At 43.3% G+C, this 21456-nt stretch overlaps 2 protein-coding genes across 5 annotated transcripts; both read right to left on the bottom strand.

Annotated features, from left to right (window-relative positions):
- Positions 1 to 339: 339 nt before the first annotated feature.
- LOC139564052 (E3 ubiquitin-protein ligase TRIM33-like) lies at positions 340 to 16130 on the bottom strand. 3 transcript variants are annotated; one of them, XM_071383265.1, is made up of 15 exons: positions 15842 to 16130; positions 15539 to 15728; positions 14565 to 14680; positions 14297 to 14432; positions 13815 to 13935; positions 13455 to 13571; positions 7112 to 7226; positions 6852 to 6998; positions 4815 to 4926; positions 2306 to 3915; positions 1969 to 2168; positions 1734 to 1836; positions 1165 to 1233; positions 860 to 994; positions 340 to 715 (listed from the first exon to the last, which is right to left on the bottom strand). In XM_071383265.1, the coding sequence occupies exons 2-15, from the start codon at positions 15726 to 15728 to the stop codon at positions 437 to 439; spliced, it is 3450 nt and encodes a 1149-aa protein (XP_071239366.1). In that variant the 5' UTR covers positions 15842 to 16130; the 3' UTR covers positions 340 to 436. The 3 variants fall into 3 exon arrangements, with proteins under 3 accessions (XP_071239366.1, XP_071239367.1, XP_071239368.1); XM_071383266.1 differs by lacking the exon at positions 14565 to 14680 and having other exon boundaries at positions 15842 to 16127; XM_071383267.1 differs by lacking the exons at positions 15539 to 15728; positions 15842 to 16130 and having other exon boundaries at positions 14549 to 14682.
- A 649-nt stretch (positions 16131 to 16779) lies between these two features.
- On the bottom strand, positions 16780 to 21201 carry s100v1 (S100 calcium binding protein V1). Of its 2 annotated transcripts, none has more exons than XM_071383269.1 (3): positions 20989 to 21201; positions 18303 to 18434; positions 16780 to 17371 (listed from the first exon to the last, which is right to left on the bottom strand). In XM_071383269.1, the coding sequence occupies exons 1-3, from the start codon at positions 21196 to 21198 to the stop codon at positions 17201 to 17203; spliced, it is 513 nt and encodes a 170-aa protein (XP_071239370.1). In that variant the 5' UTR covers positions 21199 to 21201; the 3' UTR covers positions 16780 to 17200. The 2 variants fall into 2 exon arrangements, with proteins under 2 accessions (XP_071239370.1, XP_071239371.1); XM_071383270.1 differs by having other exon boundaries at positions 20972 to 21093.
- Between the last annotated feature and the right edge of the window lie 255 nt (positions 21202 to 21456).

The raw sequence follows: 21456 nt of genomic DNA, 5'->3' as shown, positions 1-21456 counted from the left end.
GCAATCACAACGCTGTGCATTACAGGGAAGACATCCTCCTCCCCACACCAGATACTGACTGTTACTTTTGATTTTGACCACCCTCTTTGTTCAGGGACTCATTATTCAATTTGTTAGTCACATGTCTGTGGAACTGGTTCAGTTTATGTCTCAGTTGTTGAATCTTGTTATGTTCATGCAAATATTTACACATGTTAAGTTTGCTGAAAATAAACGCAGTTGATAGTGAGAGGACGTTTCTTTTTCTGCTGAGTTTACTAGCGTACAGTACAAAGGCTACAGTAATGCATAGTATATTGCATAGTTTTTACAAATGTGAAAAAACAAAGTCAAACACAATCCCTTTTGTATTTAATTTAATGAAACAAAGTACAATATCAGTTGTATATAATTGACTAACATAGCATTTCTGAGTCTCCACTTCAATGGCCATTATTCAGTCTGCATCCTTTTTCATTTTTTTCACATTAGTTTCATTTTCATCTGTTTCAACTCTGACCTGGGAGTGATGTTTCTTAGCTTTTGGCACTTTGGTCATATTCAGCATCTCCCTCATCCTCTTCAGAGACTCTGCAGCTGTTGGTTCCTCAGGTTCCCCCGTCTCAGTCCAGCTGCTGTTAGGGTGGCTGAGGAGGGAGGGGTGGAGAGCTGTCCCAAACACTTCCCCTAACTTCCTCTGAAAGCTGCCCCGTAGCTTGACAACCAACTCCTGGTCCTTTGAGATAATAAAAAATACACATTCAATGTAATTTGCCTGGTATTTTTGTCTGTAAATTCTCAGGTAATTTGGTAGTTTAGCAAATGCTTTCAGTAGTGATTTTTTTACTATATAATGATAACTTTTAGAAGATGTGACAACCTTTGAGTTCATCAACATGGCTTCGAAAAGGACCCAGACGTCAGAGACAAATTCGGAGGGGGTACGGTAAGGGGGTGATCGATGTTGTAGCAGCCTTCCATGTATGGAGTCAAGACATATTGAATCTGAGGGGGGCTGAAGAGACAAAAGTATGAGAGCTCTCATTATAAATGTGCTAAATAATAGCAACAGATAAGATTATTTACAAATATCACTAATGCCATTGAGTTACAATAAGCCATTTTGGTCAGGACAGAGTAATCATAAATAAATAACATGTTTTTAATATATATTTTCATACACACCTCAGCCGTGCTGTAAAGGATGTTTCTGTCATTCTCACACCTTAGAAAAAGTAGGAGATGCTCACATTTCTGTTAGCAAAGAAAATAACAAGATCTGGTTAATGCCAGCATTGAATCTAAGACGTTACAGGTCCAAAAGGTCAATTTAAATGCTATCCGTGTCACGATCGTCGATAGGAACGGACCAAGGCGCAGCGTGAGTTGAGTTCCACATACTTTATTACACCGTAAAACTACAAAAAACAATAAACATAACACCAACGTGAAAGCCGTAGTGCTCAAAACACTAACACAAACAATATCCCACAACGCAGGTGGGAACAAAGGACAACTTAAGTATGATCCCCAATCAGAGACAAAGATAATCAGCTGCCTCTAATTGGGAACCATACAAAATACACCAACATAGAAATAACAATACTAGAACACCCCCTAGTCACGCCCTGACCTAAAACACCATAGAGAACCCCGAGGGCTCTCTATGGTCCTCGGGGTTCTCTATGGTCAGGGCGTGACAATCCGACTCAGCAGGAGGATCCGAATTCAAATACACAATGGGTGAATCTTACCCGCTGGTCTGCTAGGCTGAGGCACATAGTCCTGTGCCTGTCATCACTGTAGGGGTCTGTGGTGTCAGCCAGGTCCTGACAAAGTGAACACTTCCACTCCTCCCTACCAGAGGGGGAAACAGACAGCACACAGCTTTAACACAAGGAACTCAGACTAGAGTATTCCATCAATATCAACTCCACCAAACTGGAACTTTACACAGAAACTACTACTTTAAATCTTTAGGGAGATTACCAGAAGGAAGGACCAATGGGTGGGATATGACAATCTTGGTGGTAGCCCCTCCCACACTCTACACAGAATAGCGAACCGCCAACAGTATGACAGGCCGCACAGGTCACATACTGGAGCAGTGGGGGACTCTCTGGGGAGGACAGGGCCTTAGTCCAGAGGAGGCTGTCTGACTCTGGTGGTGTGATGTCATCGCCATGGGACTGCAACAACAGCAGAGGGGATAGATCATCATCACTATCTTACTAAGCTAAAAAGGACAATGTAAAGTGCTTTATCACTAACCTTAACCCAGACTTTAAATCAGGAAAAAAAACATGTAGCGCAGCAACGTGCTTACCTGGTGGTCTTCTGCAATCTCGTGCAGAATAATCTCATCTTTGCTGGCCCCTTGGACAAGCAGGAACTGAGGAAGAGCGCATCCAGGAGTGGGGGTGGAGATGGGTAGCCGAAAAATCAAGACCCTGGGCTGCCAGGACCTTGAGTTGTTAACATTGTTGCCATTGGTCAAGCTCGGTGGCTGGGTGGTGTTGGGTTGCCTGGTTGGCATTTCAGTGGCCACCACCGAACCTGTCCTGGTGGGGAGTGGAGAGGGACCCTCCACCGAACCTGTCCTGGTGGGGAGTGGAGAGGGACCCTCCACCGAACCTGTCCTGGTGGGGAGTGGAGAGGGACCCTCCAGTAGCACTCTAATGCGTGTTGGCAGCTCAGTTCTCCAGTTATTCACACGTCGATGAAGTGACCTGATAGCCTTAGCATCCTCATGTTGTTGGTCATAAGCTATCTTTTTATTGTTGTGGGGGGCAGAATGGGTCCTACCCACAGAATAGGGTTTACTGTTAGGGTCCGTGTCAGTTTCTTCTTTGCGGTGGTGGGTGTGGGTTAAGACACTGTAAGAGAGATGATTAGAGGTCCTCTCAGTAGACAAAGTCCCTGTGAACTGCAGATCTGAAGAAGTACTGTCCGAGCAGGCAGCTGCCTTTCTATCATCCCAGGCTGACGGGACCTCCAACTCCATAGCACTGTCTGCCTCTGGGTCAGTCTCCAACTCAGTGACAGTAGAGGTGGGCTCGTTCTCCCTGGCCTGAGAGTTTGGGTCAGGGTCTGCCAGACCAGTAGGAGGCAGGCTTCTATCACAGGGGGAGTCTGCTAGGGCTTTCACCGGGAGGACAGGGATGGGGTTTACAGAGGGAGGCTGATGGAGGATCCACAGTAGCTGCGATTTTGGAAAGTTCATTTTCTGATGCTGAGCTACGGCTGCAGGAGAGGAGGAGCCAGAAGGTGGGTGGCAGATCTCTCCGGGTGAGTATGAGTGGAACGTCCAGGACTTTCCATCCTTACCTCTCCGAGATCGTCCAGGTCCAGGTGGAGGAGTTGCTTTGAACATACCATAAAGTCTAGGTGTGGCCTCAATCAGTGGTTGGAGAGATGGGGAGGTTGGAGGCTGAACAGGGGATAGCTGGGCATGGTTTGTGGGGACCAACGGTGACTGGACATGAAGTGAAGGGACAAGTGATGGCTGGGCAGGGTTTGTGGGGACCAACGGTGACTGGACATGAAGTGCAGGGACAAGTGATGGCTGGGCAGGATTTGATGGAAGACAGAATGGTGGATTATGTATATTCAGGGAGGGGTGAGATGGGGCTAGTGTAGATGGGCAGGGCTGGGGTGTCACAGGATGGCTTGAAGGGGTGTGGACAGGCAGGGAGCGATAAGGAGGAGGCTCACGGGAGGTGGAGGGCTGACTGTGGGGGTTGGATGAGGCAGTGTAAGAGGGGCGTGGGGGCTGGAAGACAGGGTTATGTGGAGGGGGAACAGAATGGATGGACATGTTAGGAGCACAGGAAGAGGTCTGGTCAGAGGGAGCATTGGGTCTTTCTTGGTTTTCCAGGGGTTTGTCTTGACTAACATGTGATTGGGCAAAGGGAACAATATCGCCCAAAAGTTTACCTGGAAAAAAGGAAGAAAAAAAATAATACTATTCTAGGAGCAATGATATAAATGAGATGGTCAAGACCAGGCGGTCTCAAGCTTGTGTCCTGGGGTCCACATTCCCAATGACAAAATTCCGTGGGTTGATTTTGGCATGTTATTTTAACAACACTAAATGGGCAATACTGGACCACCACATCGTTATGTGGCAATCAATGCTAAAACCTTTTTTTCTTGATTTAATCTAAGAATTTTGTTAAGATCCAAGCCAGCACAGTGTAGGGGAAGGGTACCAAAGACCCTCCCCATTATTGATTAAGGGGACCTTAAGACTCATATGCTTGCTACAGGCCTTATAATAGCAGGTCTCACTATTATACTGTTGCTATGTGTCTGAACTCTGCCACTATACTTTGCATAAGCTATCTATATTAGTCATTGTGGTTAAGACCTAGCTGTTGCAAGAACGTGCCTGCAGGCTAGGCGAGAGACCGGAACTAGGTAAAGAGTTGAGAAGTAAACACTGTCTAGGTTGGCCACTTTGATCTCGTGCGACAGTGGAAAATGCTGATGATACTTATAATTTAGAGAAGCTACTGTTCTAGGTATTTGCATTAAGGTAACCTCAACTCATTGGACATATACATTGACGAAGGTGATCACACCACCAGGGAGTGATAACAGGTATATAATCAGTTGCGCCCTTTGCTTGGTCGCAGAACTTACTCTCAGACATACATGCTGTGTTTCCATTGTTAACTTCTGTCTGCTATTGCATTAATAAAGGTTTGATTGATTTACTTAAAGAAGATATTGTCTGACTGCTGATTTCACCAATAAGCCAATGATTGACAAGGAACAAGGAACCTACCCTGACAACAGCCTACATGAATAGGAGATTGAGTATCTTGACTTACCAAAGCAAGCTATTTGTTTCTTGAAGTCATCAGTAATCACCAGCTGTAACTTAAGCATGGTCCCCGGGGGCTCAGTACTCTGAGTCAAGAGATGCTGTAACTGGGATCCAATCTGTGGAGTGAGAGGAGCATGTGTGGATAGGGTTGCGCATGTGTGTTGATGTGGTAATGTTTGTGACGCAGGATTGGGGACGATTTGTAATTTCTGAATTGAATTCAATTTCGAACAATAAATTTGAATTGAATTTGAATTGGCCACACTCCACAGAAAGCAACATTTGAATTGAATTTGAATTGAAGGAAGTAACATTTAATTCAAACTATAGGTCGGCGATTATGATTTTTCAACGCCAATACAGATAATTGGAGGACCAAAAAATGCAGATACTGGTTAAATCGGCCGATTTTTAAATAATTATTTGTAAAAATGACAATTACAACAATACTGAATGAACACTTTTATTTTAACTTAATATAATACATAAATAAAATCAATTTAGTCTCAAATAAATAATGAAACATGTTCAATTTGGTTTAAATAATGCAAAAACACAGTGTTGGAGAAGAAAGTAAAAGTGCAATATGTGCCATGTAAAAAAGCTAACATTTAAGTTCCTTGCTCAGAACATGAGAACATACGAAAGCTGCTGGTTCCTTTTAAAATTTTAGGTTGTAGTTATTATAGAAATTCCAGGACTGTTTCTCTCTATACCATTTGTATTTCATATACCTTTGACTATTGGATGTTCTTATAGGCACTATAGTATTGCCAGCCTAATCTCGGGAGTTGATAGGCTTGAAGTGATAAACAGCGCTGTGTTTCAAGCATTGTGAAAAACTGCTGGCAAACGCAGTAAAGTGCTGTTTGAATGAATGCTTACGAGCCTGCTGCTGCCTACCACCGCTTAGTCAGACTGCTCTATCAAATATCAAATCATAGACTTAATTATAATATAATAAACACACAGAAATACGAGACTTAGGTCATTAATATGGTCAAATCCGGAAACTATCATTTCGAAAACAAAACGTTTATTCTTTCAGTGAAATATTCCGTATTTTATCAAACGGGTGGTAACCCTAAGTCTAAATATTGCTGTTACATTGCACAGCCTTCAATGTTATATCATAATTATGTAAAATTCTGGCAAATTAATTATGGTCTTTGTTAGGAGGAAATGGTCTTCACACAGTTGCGCTTTTGTTAAATCACCCATTTGGCGAAGTAGGCTGTGATTCAAATGATAAATTAATAGGCAGCGCATTGACTATATGCAATGCAGGACAAGCTAGTTAAACTAGTAATATCATCAACCATGTTGAAATCGGTCCTAATTAAAATCGGCCATGCCGGTTAATCGGTCGACCTCTAATTCAAACCAATTGAACTAAGACATGAAAGTATCATTCATTTGACAAATATTTTATCAAAAATGATATGCCACTTATTAATGCAAAGAATACACACATACCATTTCAAATATTAGTTTGATTATAACTCAAAGATGTAATTTTCTTTGTCATGAGATGTTAGATTATTCCCTTACATACTGGAGTTTTTGACCTAATGCATTCTGGGAAATGTATTCTGATATCTAAAAACATTAAGGGAATGATGAATTATTATAGAAAACCCACAACAGGATCTTAAAATATTTCCAGACCACTGTAATTATTTTAAATGGTTTTAGGAGAATGACTTTTAAAAATGAAAATGTTCAACCTTATGCTACATGGTATTGGTAACCATAAACATTTCTATGGTGATTGGTAAAAAAAAAAAAAGCCATTTGAATTTCATTGAATTCAATTCTACTTCCTTTCATTCAAATTCAATTCAAATTCTGCCTCATGTGGGGTGTGGCCAATTCAAGTTAAATTCCAATTCAATAATTTAAATTAAAGAGAAATTCGCAACTCAATTCACAATGACGTTTCTTTGGGGAAGATGGGGGATAAGGCACTCTCATATAAGCCAAAAGAAAAACAAAGAAATGTGTGAGTAGCTTTGTACAGGCAGAACAAGTGGGTTCGTACCTGCCCTTTGCAGGAGAGCAGGGCAAAGAAGTCCTCCACATTCAGGGCTTTCTCAGCAAAGTCAGCAACATAGTCCTGTCTCTGCCCCAGTTTGTTTAGTGCACTCCGTCTCGTCTCGATCCCTGCCACCTCGGCATTACACATAGTCTGGGTGGACATGAGCAAGTATTTTATCGACTCAAACTGAGAGCAAAATTACATGAACACACACACTTTCTTTAGCTTTCATGGATTGTGTTAGTCTTGGATAGCTGAAATACCTCTATGTTGCTGTAGAGCGACGTGGCTCTCGATTTCAAGAGTTGAACAGTGGCAAAAAGCATTCTCTTCAGACTCTCCCTCAGCTTTGACTTTAGTTGTGTTATGTCTAGCAATCTGCGAGTGGGAGAGAACATATGGGTATTTCCACAAAATGAATGCCTTTTGTGTTCCTTTTATATACAGTACCAGTCAAAAGTTTGGACACACCTACTCATTCAAGGGTTTTTCTTTACTTGTACTATTTTCTACATTGTAGAATAATAGTGAAGACATCAAAACTATGAAATAACACATATGGAATTACATAGTAACCAAAAATGTGTTAAACAAGTCAAAATATATTTTATATTTGAGATTCTTCAAAGTAGCCACCCTTTGCCTTGATGACAGCTTTGCACACTCTTGGCATTCTCTCAACCAGCTTCATGAGGTAGTCACCTGGAATGCATTTCAATTAAAAGGTGTGCCTTTTTAAAAGTTAATTTGTGGAATTTCTTTCCTTATTAATGCGTTTGAGCCAATCAGTTGTGTTGTCACAAGGTAGGGGTGGTATACAGAAGATTGCCCTATTTGATGAAAGACCAAGTCAAAATTATGTCAAGAAGAGCTCAAATAAGTCAAGAGAAACAACAGTCAACCATTATATTAAGACATGAAGGTCAGTCAACCCAGAAAATGTCAAGAACTTTTAAAGTATCTTCAAGTGCAGTTGCAAAAACCATCAAGCACTATGATGAAACTGGCTCTCATGAGGACCACCACAGGAAAGGAAGACCCAGAGTTACCTCTGCTGCAGAAGATAAGTTCCTTAGAGTTACCAGCCTCAGAAATGTTAGCCCAAATAAATGCTTCACAGAGTTCAAGTAAGAGACACATCTCAACATACAACTGTTCAGAGGAGACTGCGTGAATCAGGCCTTCAAGGTCGAATTGCTGCAAAGAAACCACTACTAAAGGACACCAATAATAAGAAGACACTTGCTTGGGCCAAGAAACACAACCAATGGGCATTAGACCGGTGGAAATTTGTCCTTTGGTCTGATGAGTCCAAATTTGAGATTTTTGGTTCCAACCGCCGTGTCTTTGTGAAACGCAGAGTAGGTAAACGGATGATCTCTGCATGTGTGGTTCCCAACGGGGAGCATGGAGGAGGAGTGATAGTGTGGTGGTGACACTGTCAGTGATTTATTTAGAATAAAAGGTACACTTAACCAGCATGGCTACCACAGCATATACGCCATCCCATCTGGTTTGTGCTTAGTGGGACTATCATTTGTTTTTCAACAGGACAATGACCCAACACACCTCCAGGTTGTGTAAAGGCGATTTGACCAAGGAGAATAATGGAGTGCTGCCTCAGATGACCTGGCCTCCACAATCACCCGACCTCAATCCAATTGAGATGGTTTGGGATGAGTTGGCCCGCAGAGTGAAGGAAAAGCAGCCAACAAGTGCTCAGCATATGTGGGAACTCCTTCAAGACTGTTGGAAAAGCATTTCAGGTGAAACTGGTTGAGAGAATGCCAAGAGTTTGCAAAGCTGTCATCAGGGCAAAGGGTGGCTACTTTGAGGAATCTAAATATAAAATATATTTTGATTTGTTTAACACTTTTTTGGTTACTACATGATTCCATATGTGTTATTTCATAGTTTTGATTTTGTCACGCCCTGGCCTTAGTATTCTTTGTTTTCTTAAGTATTTTGGTTAGGTCAGGGTGTGACATGGGGAATGTATGTGGTTTTTGTTGTGTCTAGGGTGGATGTAAGGTTTAGGGGGTTTATTAGAGTAGTTGGGTTTATGTTTAGTATAGTTGTCTAGCTGTGTCTATGGTTGTGTGTATGTTTCTAGGTATGTCTATGGTTGAGTGTATGTTTCTAGGGTTGTCTATGGTTGCCTGAGTGGTTCTCAATCAGAGACAGATGTCGTTCATTTGTCTCTGATTGGGAGCCATATTTTAGGCAGCCATAGGCATCAGGTTTTTGTTGGGTCATTGTCTAGTTCTGTTCTATGTCTAGGTCTGTGTCAAGGTTGCATGTTTGCATTTTGTCGGTTAGAGCTTCACGGTTATCTATTTGTTGTTTTTGCTTCGTTGGTTATCTTCTAAATAAAGAGAAGAGGTATTTTTACACGCTGCGCCTTGGTCCTCTCTCTCTCCCATGGACAATCGTGACAGAATGACCCAACCAAGAAGGACCAAGCAGCGTGAAAGGAGGGAACCAGAGCCAAGTGTGCTAATACTGGAGGTGAGCAATGGAAATAATACAGAGACTGTTAAGGACTTATTGAGGAGTTTGGAGGAGAGTGAAAGGAGGAAGCTGCTGTGTTGGTGCGTGAGGCACGACATCCACCCGACAGAGCGTGTGCGGGAGGTGATGTTACCTGAGTCAGTTCTCCATGCTCGTCCTGAGTTGCGTGCTAACCGTCTGGGAATGACAGTCCCACGAACCAGGTCTCCTGTGTGCCTCCCTAGTCCTGCACCTCCTGTAGTACCTTTCCGCTCCAGCCCGGTACCACCAGTTCCAGCACCACGCACTAGGCCTAAGGTGCTTATCCAGGGTCCAGTATGCCCTGTTCCTTCTCCCCGCACTAGCCTTGAGATGCGTGTCTCCAGCCCGGTACCACCAGTGCCGGCACCACGCACTAGGCCTAATGTGCTTATCCAGGGTCCAGTATGCCCTGTTTCATCTCCCCGCACTAGCCTTCAGGTGCGTGTCCCCAGCCCGGTACCTCCGGTTCCGGCACCACGCACCAGGCCTATAGTGCGTCTCAGCCGGCCAGAGCTGCCAGTCTGCCCCGAGCTGCCAGTCTGCCCCGAGCCGTCAGAGCTGCCAGTCTGCCCCGAGCCGTCAGAGCTGCCAGTCTGCCCCGAGCCGTCAGAGCTGCCAGTCTGCCCCGAGCCGTCAGAGCTGCCAGTCTGCCCCGAGCCGTCAGAGCTGCCAGTCTGCCCCGAGCCGTCAGAGCTGCCAGTCTGCCCCGAGCCGTCAGAGCTGCCAGTCTGCCCAGTGCCGTCAGAGCTGCCAGTCTGCCCCGAGCCGTCAGAGCTGCCAGTCTGCCCCGAGCCGTCAGAGCTGCCAGTCTGCCCCGAGCCGTCAGAGCTGCCAGTCTGCCCAGTGCCGTCAGAGCTGCCCGTCTGCCCAGTGCCGTCTGAGCTGCCCGTCTGCCCAGTGCCGTCTGAGTCATCCGTCTGCCCAGTGCCGTCTGAGTCATCCGTCTGCCCAGTGCCGTCTGAGTCATCCGTCTGCCCAGTGCCGTCTGAGTCATCCGTCTGCCCAGTGCCGTCTGAGTCATCCGTCTGCCCAGTGCCGTCTGAGTCATCCGTCTGCCCAGTGCCGTCTGAGTCATCCGTCTGCCCAGCGCCGTCAGAGCGGCCCGTCTGCCCAGCGCCGTCAGAGCGGCCCGTCTGCCAAGCGCCGTCAGAGCGGCCCGTCTGCCAAGCGCCGTCAGAGCGGCCCGTCTGCCAAGCGCCGTCAGAGCGGCCCGTCTGCCAAGCGCCGTCAGAGCGGCCCGTCTGCCAAGCGCCGTCAGAGCGGCCCGTCTGCCAAGCGCCGTCAGAGCGGCCCGTCTGCCAAGCGCCGTCAGAGCGGCCCGTCTGCCAAGCGCCGTCAGAGCGGCCCGTCTGCCAAGCGCCGTCAGAGCGGCCCGTCTGCCAAGCACCGTCAGAGCGGTCCGTCTGCCAAGCACCGTCAGAGCGGCCCGTCTGCCAAGCACCGTCAGAGCGGCCCGTCTGCCAAGCACCGTCAGAGCGGTCTGTCTGCCAAGCACCGCATCAGCCAGAGCCTTCCGCCAGACCGCATCAGCCAGAGCCTTCCGCCAGACCGCATCAGCCAGAGCCTTCCGCCAGACCGCATCAGCCAGAGCCTTCCGCCAGACCGCATCAGCCAGAGCCTTCCGCCAGACCGCATCAGCCAGAGCCTTCCGCCAGACCGGATCAGCCAGAGCCTTCCGCCAGACCGGATCAGCCAGAGCCTTCCGCCAGACCAGATCAGCCAGAGCCTTCCGCCAGACCGGATCAGCCAGAGCCTTCCGCCAGACCGGATCAGCCAGAGCCTTCCGCCAGACCGGATCAGCCAGATCCGTCATCCAGCCAGGATCCGTCATCCAGCCAGGATCCGCCAGCCAGCCAGGATCCGCCATCCAGTCCGGAGCTGCCCCTTATCCTGGTGCTGCCCCTTATCCTGGTGCTGCCCCTTAGTCCGGTGCTGCCCCTTAGTCCGGTGCTGCCCCTTATCCTGGTGCTGCCCCTTAGTCCGGTGGGGTTAATTTGGAGGGTGGCCATTTGGAGGAGGCTACGAAGGCGGGTAGAGACTATGGTGGGGTGGGGACCACGACCAGCGCCGGAGCCGCCGCCGTGGACGGAAGCCCACCCAGACCCTCCCCTAGACTTTGTGCTGGTGCGCCCGGAGTTCGCACCTTAAGGGGGGGGTTATGTCACGCCCTGGCCTTAGTATTCTTTGTTTTCTTAAGTATTTTGGTTAGGTCAGGGTGTGACATGGGGAATGTATGTGGTTTTTGTTGTGTCTAGGGTGGATGTAAGGTTTAGGGGGTTTATTAGAGTAGTTGGGTTTATGTTTAGTATAGTTGTCTAGCTGTGTCTATGGTTGTGTGTATGTTTCTAGGTATGTCTATGGTTGAGTGTATGTTTCTAGGGTTGTCTATGGTTGCCTGAGTGGTTCTCAATCAGAGACAGATGTCGTTCATTTGTCTCTGATTGGGAGCCATATTTTAGGCAGCCATAGGCATCAGGTTTTTGTTGGGTCATTGTCTAGTTCTGTTCTATGTCTAGGTCTGTGTCAAGGTTGCATGTTTGCATTTTGTCGGTTAGAGCTTCACGGTTATCTATTTGTTGTTTTTGCTTCGTTGGTTATCTTCTAAATAAAGAGAAGAGGTATTTTTACACGCTGCGCCTTGGTCCTCTCTCTCTCCCATGGACAATCGTGACAGATTTCTTCACTATTATTCTACAATGTATAAAAGTGTAAAAATAAAGAAAAACCTTGAATGAGTAGGTGTGTCCAAACGTTTGACTGGTACTGTAAGTAGAACTTGTGCACCAAAAACCTGTTATATTAAATGAAGTGCCCTTTAATATAGACCACAAGTAGAATTAAATAAATCATATTTTCATTATGAATAAAGACTTGCTAAAGTACCAAAATTCTGCATTTTGACATGCCCCTCCGTGAACCCTCTGTGAATTCTAGGAAGAGTTTAACCTATTTAACTCCAACATTTCTCAACGTTCTCACCATCATTGTAAAGACCTAGTTATTTTGTTGCCTTGACAAAGTCATTTCTGAAGATTATTATTTATTTCATGTCATTAGAGATTAATTTACGTCTGTCCCTCCTTTTAAGGTCATCCATGTTACTGTACTCTCATTTTAATATGGAGAAACAATTCCTTTTGAAATCTTTTTTTAAAAGAAACATTGAACATTTAATTGTCAAATTATAGTGTAAACGCAGGTGAGCTGGTTCTACTATTTTTGGCCATTTTCTGGTGTTTTGTGATAGAAAACTGAGTGGGACGAGCATAACACGTCAACCTGTTACCCATGGATAGACAGGCCAGAAATGTTTTAATTTCAACAACAAAAAATTAAGCTTGCATTCAATCGCCCCTCCCTGTTGCACACAACAGGCTTCCATTCCCCCGTCACAATTGGATTTATGATGAAATCGTCAACCCTGTTACAGTCAACCGTTATTTATTTGAAACTTAATAGGCACTTACTATAGTCATATTCCTTTATTTAATCTCTTGAGTTGGGAAAACTTGTTTTTTATGAAGTTGAACATAAACTGTTTATGACTGAACAGTAAAATTAGGTGAAATCAAACTTTTTTTGATCAAGTTACACTTCTCAAAAGGCACCGAATTGGTGGAACGTCCCATGTAATAAAATGTCTAGTGGATCATCCACATCAAAGTTTGTCTAATTCAAGCTACATTTCATTACATCTATTGTCTAGATTCCGCTAAAAACATTGCCTCAATACAAAATATGTGGGTAGGATATAGCACTTTTATCTAGGTATTGAAGGTAAACCCTAACCCTAAACAACCATATAATTGAATAGACCTGCACAGATACTCTATCTTAGCTGTATTTGCTTACACTGACAGCTTCAATATGCAGCTGCAGTCTTTAGAAACGAACCAAAAACATCCTACTATATTCAGCTAAAAGTTTCTGTTCCAACTAAGATGCAGAGGACGCAGTTGTAAAGAATACAGCAGATAGAAGATTTACTCCTGTGACATGAAGTTCATGCCCTGTGACAAGAAACTCCTGTTCCAATACTGTACTTTCATTCCAGTGTAATTGACTAGTTATTACCTGCCGTCCATGTCCAGGAGGCTCTGCTTCACTGCAACTCTCTGCTGCCTCACTCTCTGCACCAGGGACTGAAGCTGATCTTTCTGGCTGGCCATCGCCTCATGGAGGAACTGGAAACTGCATGGGAATGGAAGAGGAGACTCAGGAGAACAGGAGAAGAGACTTCGGCCCTGTTCAAATGCTTAAAGAATCCATCTTGTCCTCCTCTCTTCCTTGAAGTAATCACGTGACTTTACCTTATTTTTTACCTATCGAATTGTGTTTTAGCGATTACTCCAAGGTAGGTAAGGATGCTTCTTCTACAGTATTTGAACTTTCCATGATATTGTGACTGTATTTACAATATGCAAGGAAACTTACCTGTGGTTCCTGTGATCCATTAGCTGGCAGTCTCGACAGGTCAGCTGATCGCAGGTCAAACAGAAGAGCTTGATTGGCTCATGTTTGTGTGTGGGACAAAACACTGTGGGAGCGGAGACTCCTGCAGGGGAATAGAAAAATATGATACATTCTAGTATATGAACATGCTATTTCAGTGTCCTGGTATTATCAAAAAGTGTTTGATGGCTGTGTCTGGCTCAGTCGATCTCTAAGTCAATGTTTGGGAGGCCCATGCTTTTTTGGTGTGTGTGTGTGTGCGTATGTGCGTGTGTAGTGACCAGATAATAAAATATAACTTGAATATTACAAGGTGTTTGCATAAGATGGTATGATGTTTGAAAAAATATTTGAGCAGAAAAGATGTCTGTGGATAATTTAATCAAATTCTACATGAGTAGAAGTCTCTGAAAAGAATAGCCATAGTGCTCAATAACATGGTATTGAGGGTATGTAGGGCAGACCTGTTGGGGGTTGGAGCCGGATAGTGTGGTCCTTCGTGACCTTCACTCTTCTGTGTGCAGATACACACTCCGAACACAGCGCCTCTCCACACTCCACACACCAGCCACTCGCCACGAACCCCTCACAACAGGTACACTGCAGTCACAGACGTGATGATGGAATACACAGAATTTATAAAGGCATCCACAGGCTATGGGAACAGCACTATCTTTGACTGAGTTAATATTATTGATGGAGTTATTCATATTAACCTCCAAAGTGTCTCACCTGGACATTACCAGTCCAGAGATCGTTGGAAGAGTTCTTAATAAAGAGATTATCTTTGACTTCCAGAATAGTAAATGGCATGTCACAGGACGGACATGCTGGAGAGATAGAGAGATCTGGAGAGAGAGAGAAATAGACTATTGTTGTAATGTTGTAACGTTTCCCTTCTCAATGTTTTGTGTCTAAAACACTGATTGTCTTGTGGGAGTCTCTGAAGTCTTTGGCCTCTCCCCTAGATAATGATACTGTGACTTTGGAATTATAAGGTTCTATCTGCCAAAAGTCTAGTTATGAGATATTGAGCATTCTCATATGTGGATCTGGGTTGCGTAAAAAGTTTCTGATACAGAATCATAAGATTCATTTAATTTCAAAAGAAAAGTAAAGCCATTTAATCGTTAAATAAAGAGTATCCCCTCCATCCTCCAAACCACAAAATGACAAATACACCATGGAGAACTAGCAGCATGGCTAAAGCTTAGCTCTGGATGAGTAAACTGATATATTTGTCTGGTCTTCGATGCCCAGAGCAAGCAAACTACTTACTAGTTATCCATGGAATCTGGTAAGTTTGTATTATCAGTGAAATTCTCCTTCAATATCTATATAGAACAAGATAAAAACAGGGATGCCTCTCCAATGGGCCTTTAACATGCTCCAAGGTACCTGTATTTAATTATTTTTGCCATAAAGAGCAGAAGTGGTGGCCAGGCATTATTCAACAAAAGTGCTGAAAAAAATCGAAATAAATGCAAAAAAGCGTCAGAACCCATGATATGAATAATCAAGGACATGGAACTATTGGTTTAATCAAAATGTATAGTTTTGAGATTGGGAGAGTCCCAGAGCAACTCTAACTAGCTATGTGAATAACTCATTTTTGACCAAAATGTCAGATAGAACAGTCCTTATTCCAAAAGCTCGATACAGTAAATTCACCAAACCCAGTTGTGTTCAACAAAAGTGCTTCGTACCTTTCTGCAACCCTGGATTGACTGGGGGCAGGCATGCTTGACAAATAGAGTGCAAACAGGGAAGAAGTTGGGGATATCGCTCATGGTTTAAAGTCAACCCACAGAGGACACAATTTCCATAGGTTCCCGATTCATTTACTACGTTCGGCCCAAACGGAAAGCCACCGCCGTTTTGCCCGCCATGGTACATCTGTGGGGAAGAGTCATTCCGGGATAAATATTTTTTTATGAGAAAAACGAGCCTTGCATTACTATTAATAATCTTAATAATCATCATGTATGCATATTTAAGGCGAAACGTACCTCTATTGATGATCGTTCGCACGCAAATGAGAATAAAAACCGTTTAACTGTTTTTGCATTTACCTTGCGCAGGTTCTAAACCAGCGAAAGGCTACTCCGGATATTCTTTCAGACTGAAAAAAAATATGGAACGGAAGACGTTTGAGCATAGTCAAAGATAGTCCAGCTAGCCAGAAACTGCTTCTCCCGATCACGACGGTTGCAGTAGGCGAGGTCCATGGCGACGTTGGCTAGCTAACCTCATGCGCAGAAACACGTAATCTGGTCTAACCGTGGTCTTTCGCCAAACTGCGCATGTGCAGGCACTGGTTCCACATACATTTGTTTTTGACGAAAATGTGACAGTTGGACACTTTCACGAGGTTGGAGTTATAACATTTTCAACTACTTAAGACATTAGCTCGAATTTAGGTGTGCCTTTAGATTTCGAGAAAATTAACAGCTAAGGAAGAATGTTTTACTTCTCTCATTGGACTTCGAAGTTGCATCAGACAGTGCAAGCGACTGCCGACTGACAGATTTACAAATCACCTTCCATCATAAATAACTACTCTTTATTATTTGTAGATCAGTCAATTTACCCATGATACGTTACAGTTTTGATCCTATTGAGCAAGGCCATTGCCTTCTCGAACCCAAAGTCCAGGCCTAGTCTGCTTGGTCTGTTTAGCAAGCGTTCCTTGAAGTCTCGCAATGTTGCACCTCTGTGTTTAGAAACTCTCTGGTTCAATGTTGTTTTGAGCGAGACATTGCCGCATAACCACAGATCTAGGATCAGATTACTCTACCTCGAATTCTCACATTATCTCTAGGAATGACATATTATCAGATCCAGAGTCAGTAGGTGGAGTCAAGCTAGTGTTGGTAGCTTCCATGATATAAACCTAGCCTACAGCCTATACTTATGATAGGAAAAAAAGCATGAATAACACAAAACATGTAACAAAATTAAAAGTGTTATTCAACAAGTAATACAATTATCATGAACATAACATGCATACTATGTTTCATTTCTAGTCATTTTAGCATTTGACATGTTGGTTTTATGTAAATAATGACAACATAAATAGCATGCTATTATCCATAAGAACTGACATAACAATGCAGTTGAAATAATAATGTTGGGTAATTGCAGATGGAATAGAAGACTATAAAATAAACCTTTCATTTAACCATCCAATAGGCCTACAACTTTATTAACCCCCTCTACGGCAGACACATAACAACCAGGTGTGAACAGCCAGGGAGGAGTTAGCGAGTTAGAATACTAGGATGGGGTGGTTGGGAGGGGCCCAGGTTAAAGTGTGATTTTCTGGGTGGTGTAAACTGTTCCCTTAAGTGGTAGGTTTCCCAAGCTCCTCACTGTAGAATGCAGTTACACTTGATTGTCTTCTCCTGGCTCCTCTGTCCGTATTGAATGGTGGCCAGTGTCTGGACTAAGTTCCAAAAGTTCTCAAAGGAGACCCCCCTTCCATCCTTCACTCCAATCTGCTGCAGCAGCTGGCTCAAGCCTTGTTCATCTCCTGCTGTCTATTAGAAAGATAAGAGTTATAAAGTACAAAAGTTATGGGTGGAGTTAGAAAGTTGGCTGTCAGAAGTATTACAATATAAATGTACTTTTAATCCGTCTGGCTGCATATTTCAAGACACGATACTTTTCTCGTCAATCATCTTGAAAAAATGTACACTTAAACTGTAAATCAACCAATCCTTTGTCGTTAACACAATGTTGAAAGTTTGTGGGTGACAGAGAAACAAAATGGTACAGTTTGAGGCCATGTGGCAGAGAGTGATGCGGGCGCTGGAGATCGGGGTGTGAGCATGTGGGTCTGAGCAGGTGTGATGTAGTTGATGTTTGTGTGATGTTGTCATTTGTATGTGTATGTTATGTTTTTAAAAATTATATATTGGAGAAAAAAAAGTGTTGAAAAATATAACATCAACATAATTTATGGTCCATATTTAAAGAGAGCCATCAAAACAGCTCTTATTGAACCCTACCCCACCCCATCAATTCACCCTCCATGAATCAGTAATGGCTAGATAGATGTTAGCGTGTTGAACTACAGTTGAACTACAGTAGGTGGAGCCACAACCTAATTCCAATCCTCTCAGATCCACAAGGGGGAGGCAACACACAGCCAGATGGGAGAGATTAGACTGTTTAGGGATCATTTTGGGATTGCACTTCTATTTGTTCACAGAGGTTGCCATGGAAGGGAAGAATCTATCATGCAAAATGAGGGACCTCTCCCTGGCCCAATACTTCAAATGCATTCTTCCTTCATCCTTTCCTTGGGATAGAAATGTATATAACATGGCTGGACAGGTTTAAGCCAGGTTTAAACTACACAGATTTCCTGAATTTACTGATGTCAGATCAGTGATTACCGCAAGGAAGGAAGGAACAAATTGGAAATATTGGAACAGAGTCATACTTTACTGTGTGGGTTCATATTACCTTGTCAAGGGTGGGTAGCTGTGTGGAGACCAGGGTCTGGAACTCCTCTGTGGTTAGTGTGGGGGCATTGTTGGCTGCAGCACCATGGAACTGACTTACCAGGGCGTTCAACGCCAACTCCAGATCTGAGTACTTGTGGTGTGTGAGAGAGAATAACACATAAAGATTAAGAGCAGATTTGAAGGGAGTATCCACTTTTTTAATAGTGTATGACAAATAAATTGTACTATGCATAACACAACATAATCATGAGTGTAAGTTACTCATTTGCAATCACATTATGATCCGTATCCTGCATAGTGCACACCTGGTAGTAAAAAATATATGCGTCACGCACACTACTGTTAGGCTAATGTTTACCCAAGAACAATACCACAATGTGTTAAGCCTCAGGGCTAGTCATGAACATTGTTTAAGGCTTGTCGCTTGACACACCCTTATGATAAACTGACATGTACTTTTGAAGCATTTGAATGGAATTCCCCAGTTGTAATTAATGAAACCGCTATTACACAGCAGACAGATTGTGACATTTCCTAATTTATTTGACATTTCAGCAAATGTTGATTTACCTGCCACAATATCTGCATCATCATGGGAAAAAAATAATTGCAGAATCTCAGATTCAGAACGAATTGCTACAATTCCAAAATTAAATTGAGGGTGGATTGTATAGGATTCTGAAGTGTTTAACTTGTTAACATATACACTGAGTGTACAAAACATTAGGAACACGTGCACTTTCCATGAGACTGGCCAGGTGACAGCTATGGTCCGTTATTGATGTCACCTGTTAAAACATCTTAAGGATCGGACCCATTTTTCAATTTTCGCCTAAAATGACATACCCAAATCTAACTCCCTGTAGCGCAGGACCTGAAGCAAGGATATGCATATTCTTGATACCATTTGAAAGAAAACATTTTGACGTTTGTGGAAATGTGAAATTAATTTCGGAGAATATAACACATTAGATCTGGTCAAAGATAATACAAAAAAATATGTTATTTTTAAATTACATTTTATTGTCTTTGAAATGCAAGAGAAAAGCCACAATGTATAATTCCAGTTTAGGCGCAATTTAGATTTTGGCCACTAGATGGCAGCAGTGTATTTGCAAAGTTTTTGACTGATCCAATGAACCATTTAATTGATGTAAAAAATGTTGTATCAAGTATGCCCAAATGTGCCTAATTGGTTTATTAATACATAGGTGTGCACCCTCCTCAAACAATAGCATGGTATTATTTCACTGTAATAGCTAATGTAAATTGGACAGCGCAGTTAGATTAACAAGAATTTAACCTTTCTGCCCATATCTGATATGTCTATGTCCTGGGAAATGTTCTTGTTACCTACAACCTCATGCTAATCACATTAGCACACGTTAGCTCAACCGTCCGGGGGGGGGGGGGGGGGGGGAGACACACACCTATCCTGTAGAGGTTTTAAATCTACTTTAATTAGTGTATATGAAGGGGAGGAGACAGGTTAAACAAGGATTTTAAAGCCTTGAGACATTGATTGTGTATGTGTGCCATTTAGAGGGTGAACAGGCAATTAAAAATATTTAAGTGCCTTTGAACAGGGTATGTAGTAGGTGCCAGGCGTACAGGTTTGAGTGTGCCAAGAACTACAATGCTGCTGGGTTTTTCACACTCAACAGTTTCCCGTGTGCATCAAGAATGATCCACCAAACAAAAGGACATCCAGCGAACTTGACATAACTGTGACACAACTGTGGGAAGAATTGGAGTCAGCATCCCTGTGGAACGCTTTCGACAGTGTATAGCCCATGCCCCGATGAATTGAGGCTGTTCTGAGGGCAAAAGGGATGCTCCTAATGTTTTGTACACTTAGTGTGTATTTCAGCAGCATTTTATTAAACTAATGATTGACTGACTGATTCATTCATTCTCTAATTTAACCCCGTCAGTCTGCAATGGCAGCTCTCACAGATTTACCTTCTGGGTGTTGGCCAAAGCTGCAGAACGTTACTCCTTTTCATCTCGGGTAGCCTTTTGCCATACATTGCATATCCATGCGCTGAATTTTGGGCTCATTAAATCCCACTGTACTGCACCTATTCTATGTGTGAGGCTTCTACTTTTACTATCAATGGTGGCTGGAAACCAATTTTCAATGCAAGAAATTCAGATATTATTCAAATAGCCAAGCAAAATGATAGACGTTCCTCCTTAACAAAAAAGCGTATCGAAACTGTGCATGCAATGGATTCCATTCCAACGTTTCCGTGGGAAGGGATGCGTGAACCTGATTGATTCCCCGTGCTTTCTATTACTCTGCGCGGACAGTCGAGGCACAGGGCATTCAACTGCTCCAAAATAACGGGCACCCAGATTGCGCATTCCGTGTACAAATGAAATCCACAAGGCCAGTGAGCATAATGTAGGCTAATGATATACTCTGGTTAAATCCCAAAATTGGTTTCGATTTGTTGCGCTCTAACATGTTAGTACTTTATCGTACATCATGCGCTGATGTCAGGAGAATATAACACAATAAAGTCCTATAGGTGAGAGCCGGCGCCCTAGTTTATAACTTGATGACAGTCTCCTGTGCGTTTGAATCACAAATTATGGATATCAAAATAATAAACAGATAATTAATTACTTAAATATTATTAATGGCAAGAAAATAACTCTTACAAGGTGATATATCATACCTTCGTCGCCATTGAGTCCGTTTTGGTCTGTCCAGTCAAGAGGAAACGGACTAAACTTTTCTTGTCAGCGTTCCATTGCCATCCTGGCTGGAATCTCGTATCCTCCCACAAAAAAAAACTGGATTCCACCCCCGCATCAGACAAGGAATGGGGAGGAGAAACACCGAAATTTAACACTGGGCCTGTATAACGAACTGAGGGTGGAAACATGAGACGTGTGTGTGTGTGTTGTTATTCAGTTTACTTATTTGTTGTACTTTTTAATTCCAACTTTGTGGGCGTTTACAACTCCATTTACAAAGTCATAGTGTCCTTATCTGTTTCCAACTTTCCACAGAGACATACAAATATGAATATCACAAAACAGTCTTTGACTAACATTATAAAATGTAAATCTTAAATAATGTATCTATTCTCTTAAAATGGTCCTAAAATGGTCAATCCACAATCCATGACATCAGCTTGTAC

Source organism: Salvelinus alpinus, chromosome 35 (assembly GCF_045679555.1).
Source record: "Salvelinus alpinus chromosome 35, SLU_Salpinus.1, whole genome shotgun sequence".
Taxonomy (NCBI): Eukaryota; Metazoa; Chordata; class Actinopteri; order Salmoniformes; family Salmonidae; genus Salvelinus; species Salvelinus alpinus.
Note: the sequence above shows the minus strand (reverse complement) of the source record. Positions and strands in the feature narration are given on the sequence as shown.